This window comes from Pithys albifrons, chromosome 9 (assembly GCF_047495875.1).
Source record: "Pithys albifrons albifrons isolate INPA30051 chromosome 9, PitAlb_v1, whole genome shotgun sequence".
Classification (NCBI taxonomy): Eukaryota; Metazoa; Chordata; class Aves; order Passeriformes; family Thamnophilidae; genus Pithys; species Pithys albifrons.
The window spans coordinates 24,320,376-24,333,956 of NC_092466.1; the positions used below are offsets into that span (position 1 = coordinate 24,320,376).

Consider the following 13,581-nt stretch of genomic DNA (forward strand, 5'->3'; position numbering starts at 1 on the left):
ATCGTCCACTGGATCAGGTTGCTCAGAGCCCCACCCAACTGGCCTTGGAAACTTCCAGGTATGGGGCAACCACAACTTCTCTGGGCAACCTGTTCCAGTGCCTCACCACCCTCACAGCAAAGAATTTCATCCTCATATGTAACCTAATCCTTCCCTCTGTCAGCTTAAAGCCATTACTCCTTGTCCTAACCTTGTTCCTTGAATATTCTTGATTGGTAGTTGAAAAGCTATTGAAAGCAATGCGGTTTAAACACTTTCTCACATTTACTTACAAAGCCCTTTCAGTTGTCCAAATTGCTAGAGTGAATGTCTAGCTTTATTATGTCTTTAGATATAGATATTTAAATCCAAGAGATAAGAAATTGACTGAAGAAGGTCTTACAGTCATAGCAAAGAGAGGCTTCTTAGATTTACAGTCTTATAATTGAATTTCCTCAAGTATTATAAGTTATTGACTACCTCTTTACTCAATTCCATTGTCTGCTTAAATGAAAGCTAACAAATATCCTTAGTTCTATGAAAACAACAATTTCAGTCAACTATTTCCCCATATTTCTGTATGCAAGAATGTTTTTTAAAATTGGTATAAAATGAGTATGTTTTGTAAAAGAGAAACTATGGTAAATAAGATTAGCTCTAAATTCAAATGAGAGATTTCTGCACTTTGTCATAATCTGTAGAATCTTGTAGTGTGCCAAGGCAAAGAGTATTCTTGAAATATTATGACATTTAATACTTCTTCTAGTACTTTCGTATTTACAAAACAGGGCAGTATTTCTACCTAGTCATGATGCAAAAGATAGACTTAACAATTAAAAACATTACATTCAGGAAGATCTTTTAGAGAATAAATGTCTTCAGTAACAGGCTATATTAATATTTGGACTAAATCGTGTGAGGAGGATCACATAATCAGTTTATTATTCAGCCTCCTGAAGAACCTCACAATAAATCAGGAAGTTGCATTTCTTCCTCAACCCTCCTTTAAAGTTCTCCTACATTTGAAGGAATTCACTGTGCATACCCTAGTTTCACACAGTAAAACAGTCCAAGGCTGCCTAGGTGGCCAAAAATAAATAGCAAACAAGTTGATGTGTTCCATCAGTGTAAGTAAGCACCCAACTGGTGTAAATCTGGGTGGCTTTATTATGGCTCTCTTTTAGCCTAGAGTAGAAAGGAATGTAAAGTGGGCATTGTATATGCATTAGGGTGAGCAAAAGTTGCCAGAAGAGCCCACAGAACACTGCTGCTCTCAAAACATCTTAGGGGGTAATAGAGACAACTCTAGATAATTTTTCAGATCTGGAATGAGGTGTACTGACTGTCTTATCAATAGAGCAAAGATAGAACTAATTCAGTAGTGGACTTGTGTTACACTAAGTACCAAATTCCAATTTTATTCAATTACACAACAATACTAACTCATATTGGATTGTATGATTTTTAAAGAGGGACAAAATTTTACCTATTATTCTGTTTATTTCATTTTTGCAATGTTTTTCATACAGGTAGACTTCTGGTACACATTTGCTAATGCAAACATAGAAATTGCAGTACAGTATAGTTATAATTTCCATCTTTTTCTCAGAGTTTTCAACTTAATAAAGAGTCCCAGTTCCTTTTTTAATACAACAATAACAGTCTGTTAAGAAGACTGGACTACTGAAATATAGTTTACAGGTGCACAGTTTAGGGGGTTTTGTCCTTAACATATAGTTTGTTGTGCAATCTATCTGTCTTCAAGTGTTTATTACAGAACCTTAAACTTTTTGAGCTGATTTCTTTTTTGGTTCAGTTTGGTGCCAAAGAGAACATAAAAGATTCCATATGAGATTATATCACTAAAACCAAAATGAAAATATTAGGGACAAATATAATATTTTGAGGTTTCTTAGTTTGTTTTACTTCTAATACTGAGCAGACTGCTCACACAAATCATTTTACTGTAAAGTAACACATAATGTGTTAAATGTGTGCAATGTCACCATCAATCACATTCATTTGTATTTGACTGACCAAAAATTTATTGCACATTAAATCACTTTCTAATCACATTATGAAGAAGGAGGAACAAACACACATTTCAAGCTTTCACTAAAAAATACAGAAGTTTCAGTACATTTTCCTGGCAATCTTCTGACTTGTAGGAGATTCCACTAATAATATTTGCCCAAGGAATTTATGAAGGTCTGACAGTACTTAAATTCAATGTTCTTAATGAAAAGGGATAAAATTCTTTTAAGGAACGGTCATATTTCTCTCCAACAGAGTCCTCTTTAGCAATTCTAATCAATGTAGCTGCTCTCCTACAATATATTTCTGGTTCACAGCCACCAGTCAGTAAGGTTTCTTTTTCAAATTTTCAGAGGGAGAGAGACATGAAAAAGAACACCCTTTCAGCTACATTAAAAACCCCCTTTTATTATCACCAATAAGTTTGGATCTCATATAGAAATATGTTTCAATTCTTCTACATTTATTTGGCTTCAGATTTTAAATTGGTCAGAGATCTTTGGAAGAGGTGATTTATATATCCAGAAAATTCATTCCTAGTTAAGTGGCAGACATATTTGTTAACCAGTACTAACAGAATATTGCAATCTCAACACACTAACTTATGGCATTTTTTTCTCCCAGTACCATCTGAAGATGGCATTTGAAGTCACACAAGGTATGCCTTGCACACTACTCTGTTTAAAATTGTGTATAATCACAGATACAAGAGCAAAACTGATATTGATAGCTTCTTCCTCCTCAAGTTCATTGCTATTTTTATGCTTATTCTATGTACACAGAATGACTCAGAATGACTCAGATGTAATCGGAGGAGTGTATTGCAAAGGTGAGCCTTCATCTTAAAACTGTTCATCTGTGAGATAATCTAATCTGTTACTGTACTGGAATTATTATAAGAATATCTTCTAAAATAAGAAAACATATGATTGAAGATGGATAATTGTAGAAGTTGTTATTTTCTGGAAACATGTTACCTTTACATTTCCAGTTTTTGTCCTGTTTAAATGTTGTAGCTACAAATCCAGACCATAAATGTGTGCATCTCTAGTACAGATCTCCCATAGTGAGACATTCGTATGCTTTATCATTTTGTCAATCTTTTTTTGTGAATTTTCTCAGTGTAAGTTTAAAATCCGTAATAAAATAACTTTAACTAAGACTGAGAAGAACCAAATACATGACTAATGTTGTGGGAAGTTCAGGCTTCAGGTCTAACACATTTTCTTTGTTTACTCAGAGTCAGAGGTTCACTAGCCACTTGATGTTACAGACCAAATTGACCAGTCTCTTTCTCTGGGAACTTTGTTGCTATATGGGACTTACATAAATCATACTTTTGTTTAGCAGCAGTGAATTACCTCATAGGTAAACGTTGTTTGTCTAAAATCAAGCAAAACACCAAACACCAGAAATATCTCCTTAGTAATGGAGGATGTTATGGAAAATCATATAAAGGCCAGACATTTGCTTAATAGAAATAGAAACATAACTTCATAGAACCTGGTTTATTACCTAATTTGCAGCAGAAAACTTTTGTATGGAACTGTCTGCTGATCTTTTTAGTCTTAAAAAATCTGTTAATGTCTTCCTATCTGTTTCATATTTATGTTCTCTGCTCAACTCTCTGACAACTTTTATTGCAGACTAATACATTCGAATGAGAGAAGACATTACCTTTATGAATGACCTCATAGAGAAGAGGTTGGCTAACATTGTTGAAAGGCCTGGTGCCAGGCAGCTCTGGGCTATGAAACCCAGCTTGAGCTCAGCAAGGCAGATTGCATCATCCCCTTCTTTCCAGTTCCAGCTTGGGATATTTAGCAGATGGGCCTGGAAAACAAAAAAAAAAACAACCAAACAAAATATCCCACAGTTGAAGAATCAGAAATACTTCCTCAAATACAGTATGGTATTGAAGAAGATAGCAGCCAATGATTTCCTCTATTAATGGTTTAATTTCTTTTGAGTAGGCAGAAGCACTTCAAGTATTTCAGTGTTTAATTCTACCTTAAGAAGTGTTCCACTCTTACCTATTAAAGATAGATACTGCTCAATTATTGGCATACTTCTACTGGATTTTCTCTTACATGTACCTTCTACATTTGCATAGACATAAGAAAACAAAGCCTTCAATCTTGTTTCTCTTCCTAAGTTAATACAACAGCTAAGTACTTTGATAAAAGCTATTCGTGATGACACATTCACTGGAATAACAAACAAAACCTGCAGTATTTAAAAGATCTCTCCCTCTGAACCTGTTTAAAGCAGAGAAACACCTTGCTTTCATTCTATAAAAAGATGAGTTTCTTCTGCAATATTCAAGAAGTGTAGATAAGAAGTAATAGTATTTGCTCTTGGTATAGGTAAAGGTTACAGGCATAAGGGGTTGTTAGCAAGCCTTCTTACTACGAGATTTATGATGTTTTTCATTAAATGAAGGTCTATCCAGTCAAGGTTCTTCTCAAACATTGGGCAGTGGTTGATGTTTTTAGAAATAATAAAAGATGTAGATCACATACGAGTAGTCTGTTCTCTGACATATTCTTGCTAACCCTGATAATCAGCAGTTTATGGACTCCCTCCTCTCAGAATTGAATACACTGACTTCACTGTGTTGAAAGTCGACAAATTTGTCCTCGATAATTTTCCAAATTTCTTTCCAAAGTGGATTTATGAATTTGAATTCCATAATATTTTTATCAGAAAACTCCAAAACTAAGCTATGTTTTATATGAAAGTATATTATTGTAATCTATATAAATGTAGTATTATTTATTTTGTCCCTGCTCTTTGGCTATTTTAGGTCCACATTGTCATCCTAGAATCAAAAAAATCCCAATAATCTCCAATAAGAGGATAATAACTACTTGGGGTGTTTTGTTTTGTGTTTTTAATTATGAACCAAGAACTGATTTCAGATTACTTGCCTAGAGGCCGTCAATCCATCTTGGGTAGTTCTAGCATAATAAACTATGCAAAACTTATAGAAGCTAGGCAGCTAAAAACTCATCTGGAATCAATAGCAACTATGGACACTGCAGCTTTGAGAATTAGATCCCAGGCAACTAATAAATCTCAGGATTTTGATAAAGCCCCTTGCATGTGTAACTAACACTAAATTACTCTGTAACTGGGATACACGACAAAGCTTATTAGGATGTTTTAGTTTAGAAGAAAAATACTATTAATGGAATTAGAAAAATTATGTAGGAGTGAATACAATGCAGCAAAAAACTGAGGAGAAACATTGCTGGTCATCACATTACCTTATTGTGATACTGCAACATCTGAGTGATAATTCTTATCTTCGGATGATAATTCTTTATTGAAATAACCCTAAAAAGAAAAGCAAAAACTAATAAAATAACTTTTAACTGTTAGGATATTTAGATAATATATCCAAATAACTCTGCTTCACTGGGTTGTCGAGTCCCACAATTAAAACTGTGCCCTCTTATCCACCTGGCTGTAAAGTGTACTGATTCAAGTCAGACCGATGCAATATTTACGCCTAATGAATTTGAGAATAACTAGTGGCTAATAATAGAGAATAACTTCAGAAATTATTCAGTTAAATTGTTTGCTCTTATAGAATTTGGAGAAAAAGAGACTTGTTTTAGCAGATCTGTTCAGATATTCCATTTATTCTGCTAGGAAAATAACACACTTGGAATTATGATATCATCTTCAGCAATAATCTTCATGTCTTTGAATTAACCTAATTGATCAAGTTGTGAAATGATAAATGGCTGAAAAAATCCCTTTCTTTCTGCCCTATCAAATATTATTTATTTATCGCTGCTAGACATTCATCATATCTAAACACCTCACATAATGATTTTGTGTTACATGCGCAAATTCATCTTAATTTTTATGGACTATTCCAAAGTTCAATATCAAGAGTGCTATCTGAACGTTGAATTTATACAGTATGGGGCTACTTTTGTAATCTGCAGCTTTTCTGCATTCTTAATTACTTCACGAGTGTAAGATATATTCAATCGTGTACAGATTTTCAGTGGCTGGAAAGAAGATTGTTTGAGAAATTCTTGGATTGATCATATGCTGTTTAAAAGCACTGAAAAAAATTAAAGAGATGAATGGGCCAAAAAGTCAGTTTTGCATTTACAAACCAAAGGCAGAGAAAGAAGACAAAATGATTAAAGAAAAATCTAACTTATTGAACCCTCAGTCTCATAAGACTGAATGCTGCAAGCATTTACATTGCTGTTTTGTAGAAAGTATCTTGTAAACTGCTGGTCTGGTTTGTGCTTTGAAGCATATCAAAGCTAGAATAAGAAACATTTAAAAATTGCATTATTTAACTCTTCCTTTTAATTTTTCATTTCTTGCTGAGTCGTTTATTTAAACATTCAATGTTGTAGAATTATATTATGAGAAAACACAAGAGAATTCCACTCTCAAATTAACACATTTGCATTTTATTACATTAAATGTATTAACTCTATTAAGAATGCACTAATCTGCAACTGGAATATTTTTAATGTATTTATGCAATCAATGTCAAAATAAGGTTTCTCTCACTGTAACTCACACCCTGATTGTAAAATAAAATTAGGCATATTTAAGCTCTACATCTTCCTCAAACACCCAGATCTCTTGCAGAGTAAAAGTTTTCCTTTCAGAGGAGCGATTTCATTACAACCTTTTTATTTATACCCTTCCTTCAACATACACCATGGAAACATCTGACAAGCCAATGAAATTTGTTCATAACACTGGACAGTCTAATGTTAGAGAACTTTTAATGAATCACTGACATTCTAATTTTAAAAAGGAGACTAGTCTCTTTAAAATAAGGGTTGTATGAACAAAACACAAGGCATGGAATGGCTTAAGTTTTTTTAACTCTAGCTGCCAGCTACTGACTGACTTTCATCTACTTCCTTCAGAGACTACAAGGGGGAAAGCAGGAGAAGACCTGGTGGTCCCTAATGTGGTAAATGCTTTGTCAATCAAAATAAGCAATGATTGGCCTTCAGCGTAAAAAGAGTGGGATGGAGATAGACCACTCAGCTGTATAGTTTGCTAGTCCCTGAGCAAAGGGAAAAAGTGCATTGCTTGTAAGAGCAGATATATCATGGAGAAATGGGGCATGAAGTGATGAAGTATCCTTCTGTCCCACTGTTAACACCAGCCCACGCAGTAAATGCAGTCAGTAATATAATGGTGCAACAACCTAACTTCATTCCGTTTCCTCTCTGCATTCACCTATGAATACACAAGTCCTAGGTCGTGCAAATTTCTGAGTACCAAAGCCTGTGCTTCAAGTGTGTCTTCTGACACACACTAAAGCAGCTAAATTAAACAGTTTAAGTAGGAATTGAGGGTGTGCTCACCTCTGAAGTTTTGCGACAATCTTAATTAAAAAAAAAAAACAAACACTACAGTGTTCTTTAAGTACAACAGATCAGAAATAAAATTAGCTAATAAAGTTAAAGCATCAAAAAGATATTGAAAATGATGGAGTTTACCTCATGATATTGGAGGCATCTTCAGCATCTGGGTCAGCGCAGTATTTATTGGCAAGGATTAGGCACGCATCTGCTGACTCTATCTGAGACACCAAAGAAAAAGCAAACAAAAGGTTAATCAATTTCTGCACCAAAATGGACAAAAGACATGATTAGAACTCGAGAAAGGATGAATAACATTGTGCTAAAATATCCTTGGCTTAAGTAGCCAGTTTATATTCTGGGGGCAGGGAAAGAAAAAGAAAGGAAAAAGGAAATGATTTATCTGACAATTTGGTTTTTCTTTAGTTTGTTTTTTTTAAAGCTTCATGCTTTGCTTTAAGAGTACAATCTAATTTACCATTAGGAATTCTAGACAAAAAAACTATCTAATTTTAGCTTAATTGTCAACAATTTTAAAATGTATTTCTCTTTCAGGATTCTAGAAAATAGAAAAAAGATCAGCAGGTGAAAAAATATTTTTAATTGTTTTGGTAAGTTAATTTTATTAAGCTGTTACTGCAACAATGTTCTGCTATATCAAACATTAATGTAAAACAGATTTTTGAAACCCCAATGAAACATTTACACAGGTTTTAATGGAATGGCAAACAATGTGTCTTATGTCACTGCTGCTGTAGCTTTGAAGAGATAAAGATATAGGGGGAGGAAAAAGGTTTGCAAGGACAGACATTATAATTTATTAGTCACGCTAATAGAGATGGGAAAACAATCTTTTGGGGTTACATGAAGAAGGACTTTACTGGTTTTTGTCCTCAAATAATACAAAGAGTACTTTAAAAAAAGTCAATGGAGAAGAGAACAGCTGTTACCTTCACTCTTGCCAGGTCATGGGGATTAAGGACTGAACCCTGATAAAATTCCACCTGAGTGAAGTGTCGTTTAAAAAGAGCTTCCAGCTCAAGGTTAGGGGAGATACTGCATTGGGAAGAGGAAGAAAACACAAGAAAAAATGAGAAGTCAGTTTTCATAACTGTCCCATTTCTTTCATTTACGAATTCATCCTTTTATTTCTTCTGTTGATGTGGAAACAGTGTGCAGTACTTAAAAGATAAACACTATATTTCTTTCACTTCCTTATTTCTGGCTACAGTGCTTCTGGCCCACTTCACTGTGCTGTTCTCCATGTACTGTTTGTCAGTTGTCCAGAGATGTGAATCCAGAAGTATGGCTGCAAATATTTGAAAACATCCTCTCACCACATTCTACCCAGAAATCATATAGGAACACAATAATTCTCTGTATTCTCAAAACAGCTGGCTGCATTGAATAAAAGAGCCCAACGCAAAATCACTAAAAACCAAGAAAAGAAACCATGTAGAAACCCTGTGGCCTGTGGGAGCTACAATTAAAACATACAAAATGATGCTATGACCTTCATTTGATTTTGCCAGAAACAAAAGAAAAATTAAATGGATCACAGTTAATTACATAATGTGGTACCAAACTTGTAAAGATCTTTTCTGATGCCACTCATTAAAACAGAAGTGCATGAGATCTTTATCATGCCAAATGCTAAATTTAAAAAGAAAATAAACCATTTACATGGAAGTATTTGTCTGTGACAGTACAGAAGAGAGCAAGCACAAACAAGTAGCAAGGTGCTAAACTCCTTTCACATGAATATGCAATTTCCTGATTCCTATCACCATGTATTTTCACTGTGGAAATCAGGATCTTCAATTTCCTCTCACAGTCACTTCTTGTTACTACACAGAGAGGGGATGCAAATAAATGATGGAGTTACTTGAGGATATCATCTCTAGTTCAGTTTGAAAGGACTAGATGAAAGTGCTGCTGATTCTTGGTTTTCAGCTTCCTTTGTTAAATCATCACAATTCCTTAACTTTTTAATAATTTTCTTTGACAAAAAGTACAGAAGGTGTTGCTGAATGTAACACTTTTAAACAGATGCTGTTTCAAAGCAGGAAAGACTTTCCACAGTCTCCTCTCACATGGCTTTTTCTGGCAGCTTCTCCCCTAAGCATACCTGTTTGGTATTGTATTAATAATCAATAATAATATAGAGCCTGTGAGAAACACCAATCACCTTAAGTCACCTTTCCAAATTCCACTCCAGAAAAAGGCGAGAGAGACTACGTGTGTGTGTGTGTATGTATATATGGGTAGAAGTACAGTACTGATTATCACTGTGACAAGAATTTAATTTTTATCTTCGACATATCTGTAATATATCTCATTTGTATTAAAACTAAATCTGCACCTACATTTTTCTTTTTATAAATACTTTGCAATGTGAAATAAACATTTTTCCTAGACAAACTAAGGTGAAAATGTATCAACTTAAGTTTTTATGACATACAGCGTTTTTCCTTAGTTTTACTTACTTTAGTAATTGAGGTAATTTCTATAGAAATATTTAGCACTAAAAATAGTTCCATTTCTTTTTTTTTTATTTCGTAACTCCATTCCCACTTCCACTATGTGTTTAGATATCTGCTTCACAGATGACACAACTAGGTCTGAAGTCTATCTGCTTGAAACATGTATACTTACCAATGGGCTACGAAAAATGCAGAAAACAACTTTTTTTTTAAAACATATTGTTAATAAAAGTAATTGAAAACATTAATTTTATGGTTATTTGGAGCTTGAAAAATTCTCTGTCTTCCTATAAGACCAGGCTTAAGTTACTGAGTTTTAGTAACAGATGATGACTAATCTTGAAAGATTACTCACTTATGCAGAAAGACGATTTCTACGTTGACATCATCCCTATCCTTGTGCAGGAAGTCCTTCAGGAAGTTGGACACGCTTTCAAGTGTTATGTGACCACAGACAACTATGTGCCTGTTACAGAAAAATCAGAGTTAGTCTTGCAAAGAAGGTAATACAAGCAAGCAAGAAAGCAGAGACAGAAATTACAATTTACTGGGGGAAAAAACCCAACAAAACATTAGTCTCTTCTTGATGTTTCTCTAGATCAAATTCCATGAAGTCAGAGAAGGAAAATATCAGTTCCAAAAGGTATTTTGCAACTGCAAATATATACATGCTCTTACCTGCAAAGCCATTTGGCCATTTTGTATTACACATTTAACAATGAGTGGCATCAGTTATACATTTGTTTATGCACTGTATTAACCAGTCCCTTTCAAAACCAAATTTCTTTATTTTACACATCTTTCTCCACATCTTTACTTCCTCTATTGAGATTTACTGTTTCAATCTTTCATTAATGACAGCAAATCTCCCCAAAATGATTTGATATTTCTTTATAGTTGAAGCAGATATTTATGCTAATGAGGGCAGTGCAAAGCTTGCCAATTAGAGGCCATAAGTAGTAAAAAAGAAATATTTTTCCCACCATAACTTCTAGAAGGAGAGTACTTGACAATAAAAAGTCATTATTTATTCCACCATCACAACAGATTGCTTAGAAAAATCAAAGTATGCTTAGACTGCAATGTCATAAAGGTTTCTACTGCTTCATATTTTCATTACTAGATGTAGCTGACCATGTTAGATGGAAGCACAATATATGCCTACATACACATTCTTTATATCTTAAATTCTGAAAGGCTGAAGAAAAGGCCTGAGAAATTGCACACTTCTTGACTTAAGGGAACTTTACATCTTTATTATCATAAAGCAAAGTCCAAAAATTTATGATTAGAATATCTTAAAATTTCACAATTTCCTTCATGGAAAAGATCTAAAATCCAGCTTTTATTATTGTCATGGGCTTAAGACAGATGGTGATTTTTGCTATGCCTATTGTTAACACTTCAAATAACCACCTTGCCCACAGAAGTAAGGAGGAGGGACAAGGTGGTATAGATATGATTCCTGAAGTAACAGAACATCACCTTCATTACTATCATACAGTCTATGCATAAATGCTAAAAACACAGAATTTTGCACCTTTTTGGTACTTGAACTACTGAATGTGAAGCAAGTTAATTCCAAGGATAAGGTAATTCTATGGACATGAAGTAGACAATACAAGTCTCAGCTACTCCATAAGTCTTCTATGGAAAACTCAGCAACACATTAACCTCATTGTCAGGAAACAAATAGTAAGTGGCACCAATGATTACTTATGTAATGGACAACAATAGGAGTCTTTTCTTGCTTCATAAGTTGATCCTTGATGAAATGTGTATGGAAGATACACAGAACTCATTGGAGAAGTGACAACTATGCAGAGCAAAGGATAAAGCAAGAATAATAATATGCACCATGCAGCGAATACTGTCACTGTCAAGTACTGTTACTTTTGCAGTGGTTCAGACTGTGACTAGAAAAGCAAAATACAATAAACTGTTACACCAGTCCAGCACACCTTGTGATATTGTTTACTATTATCATTTTTCTGGGATAACACAGTGTCAAACATTTATTTAGAAATAAGGTAACATTCATTTTGCATGGGTTCTTAACAACAGCACCAGGACTCAAACACAATTTTAGAATTAGCAGCAGACTAAAACTTCAGTTGTTTTACTCTATTTAATAGGCTCTATTTAATAGATATCTATAGAAGAATGACCATGATGGTTTGTCATTAAAATAGGACTCAATGCTAAGAATGTTTATTGCAAAACTAGCTAATAGTGCCTGTTTTGTGTGTTTTTTAAGTCTTAGGTGCAGTAAATGTTCAAAGCACAAATTCCTTCTAACACTTAAAAACATGAACCCCCCCGAGTTAAAGCTTTCCCATTTTATGAGATGATACAGTCAGAAAGCAAGTTGTAAAATATACCAGGTTACCCTCTTATCTTAGTTCAAGGGGTCTTTAAGAAGTTTCCTGTGAAAGCTTTGCAACTTTGCAGAGTTTGCATCAGGCTCTGTACTAGGCAGAACCTGCTTCTACTACCCTTACCAGAAGCACTCTTTTTCTGTGTCCCTAATGGAAACAGAGATGTGCATTCAGGGGTTACTGCACTAAGGGTATATGTAAAATAGAAATGTGAAAGGAAAACCTTAGGAAACTTCACATTCTGAAGAAATGTTTAAAACCTTAGTAGTTTACTAGATCTAAATTCTCAACAAACTGTGTTTGATACACTACATTATACTAACATATTGGGACACTCTTGTGGTATTCAACGCTTTCCCAGAGTGCAAACCCATCCAGCATCAAAAACTGCAAAAGCCCAAGAAATAGATAAATAGCGGTTAAAAATATTCATTAGTATTACTTATACTGTCTGCACACATTTTCCAAGATGATGGATTTAAACTATGAGTATTATTTTCTTCAAATGTTTCCACCTATTACTAATGAAGAAATTGAATTTTCCATTTGCATAGTTGATGTATTGTTTTCGATAGTAGAAATAATTTCTCCTTGTTGGGAACTCCTTTGTACAGATCCTGTGCTGTAAGCTTTAGCAGGGTCTCTTCTTGAATGCTCTTCTGATACACTACATTCCTGTGCAGAAAATTTGTTTCCTTCCTGCTTGATTTCACCTAATATTGGTTCTTTTGTGTCATTAATTAGTCCACATTTTCAAAGTACAGCTGTGCTACCTAAAATACTGTATTGAAGAAATCATACCAGTACCAAAAGATTACAGAATAATTCATGTTATAAAATATGTCCAGAGGTCATTTACTACAAAAAAACTCCTGCTAAAAGCAGATGCATTTGGTACAACCCTGTTATGACTCTCACTGAGTAGGGATTCATAGCAATCTGCTCCTTAAGAAAACATTTGGCTGCCAAATAGTCTTGCATTTGGGCATCAGGGCTGTCTTTCAGAAGTGCTGGAAGGCATCTGCACTACAGTTTCATCTTATACTCCGATTTGGAGCTGGACATGATCTATTCCTCTGTTTGCTGTTCTTACAAAGTACAAGGCAGTGTCCTAAAAAGTGACTGCAACAAAACCTCCTGGCTTCCAAACAATATTTTCTGCATTAATCTTTGGTTGAAAACTCCCACCAAAAAAAATCTTCCTTTAACATAAATTGTATTTTTGCTAGAAGTAGAGGAAATTGAAAACAGATTTCCTACTTGCCCATAGAGAATTTTTAGGTTCATTATTTAAGATAACTTGGAAAGCTTATATTGTTCCAATCTGTCCCATATATGATTTAAAGA

The 13,581-nt window shown here is 34.3% G+C and overlaps 1 protein-coding gene across 33 annotated transcripts in view; it reads right to left on the reverse strand.

Moving 5' to 3' along the window:
- KCNMA1 (potassium calcium-activated channel subfamily M alpha 1) overlaps nucleotides 1–13,581 on the reverse strand; it is a 430,172-nt gene that overhangs the window by 128,305 nt on the left and 288,286 nt on the right. For all 33 annotated transcript variants that reach the window (XM_071563747.1, XM_071563746.1, XM_071563758.1 and 30 more), the window contains 5 exons: nucleotides 10,212–10,322; nucleotides 8,324–8,429; nucleotides 7,512–7,594; nucleotides 5,283–5,352; nucleotides 3,691–3,846 (listed from right to left, as the gene is read on the reverse strand). In XM_071563747.1, coding sequence (XP_071419848.1) covers nucleotides 3,691–3,846; nucleotides 5,283–5,352; nucleotides 7,512–7,594; nucleotides 8,324–8,429; nucleotides 10,212–10,322 — 526 coding nt within the window. The remainder of the gene's footprint in view (nucleotides 1–3,690; nucleotides 3,847–5,282; nucleotides 5,353–7,511; nucleotides 7,595–8,323; nucleotides 8,430–10,211; nucleotides 10,323–13,581) is intronic.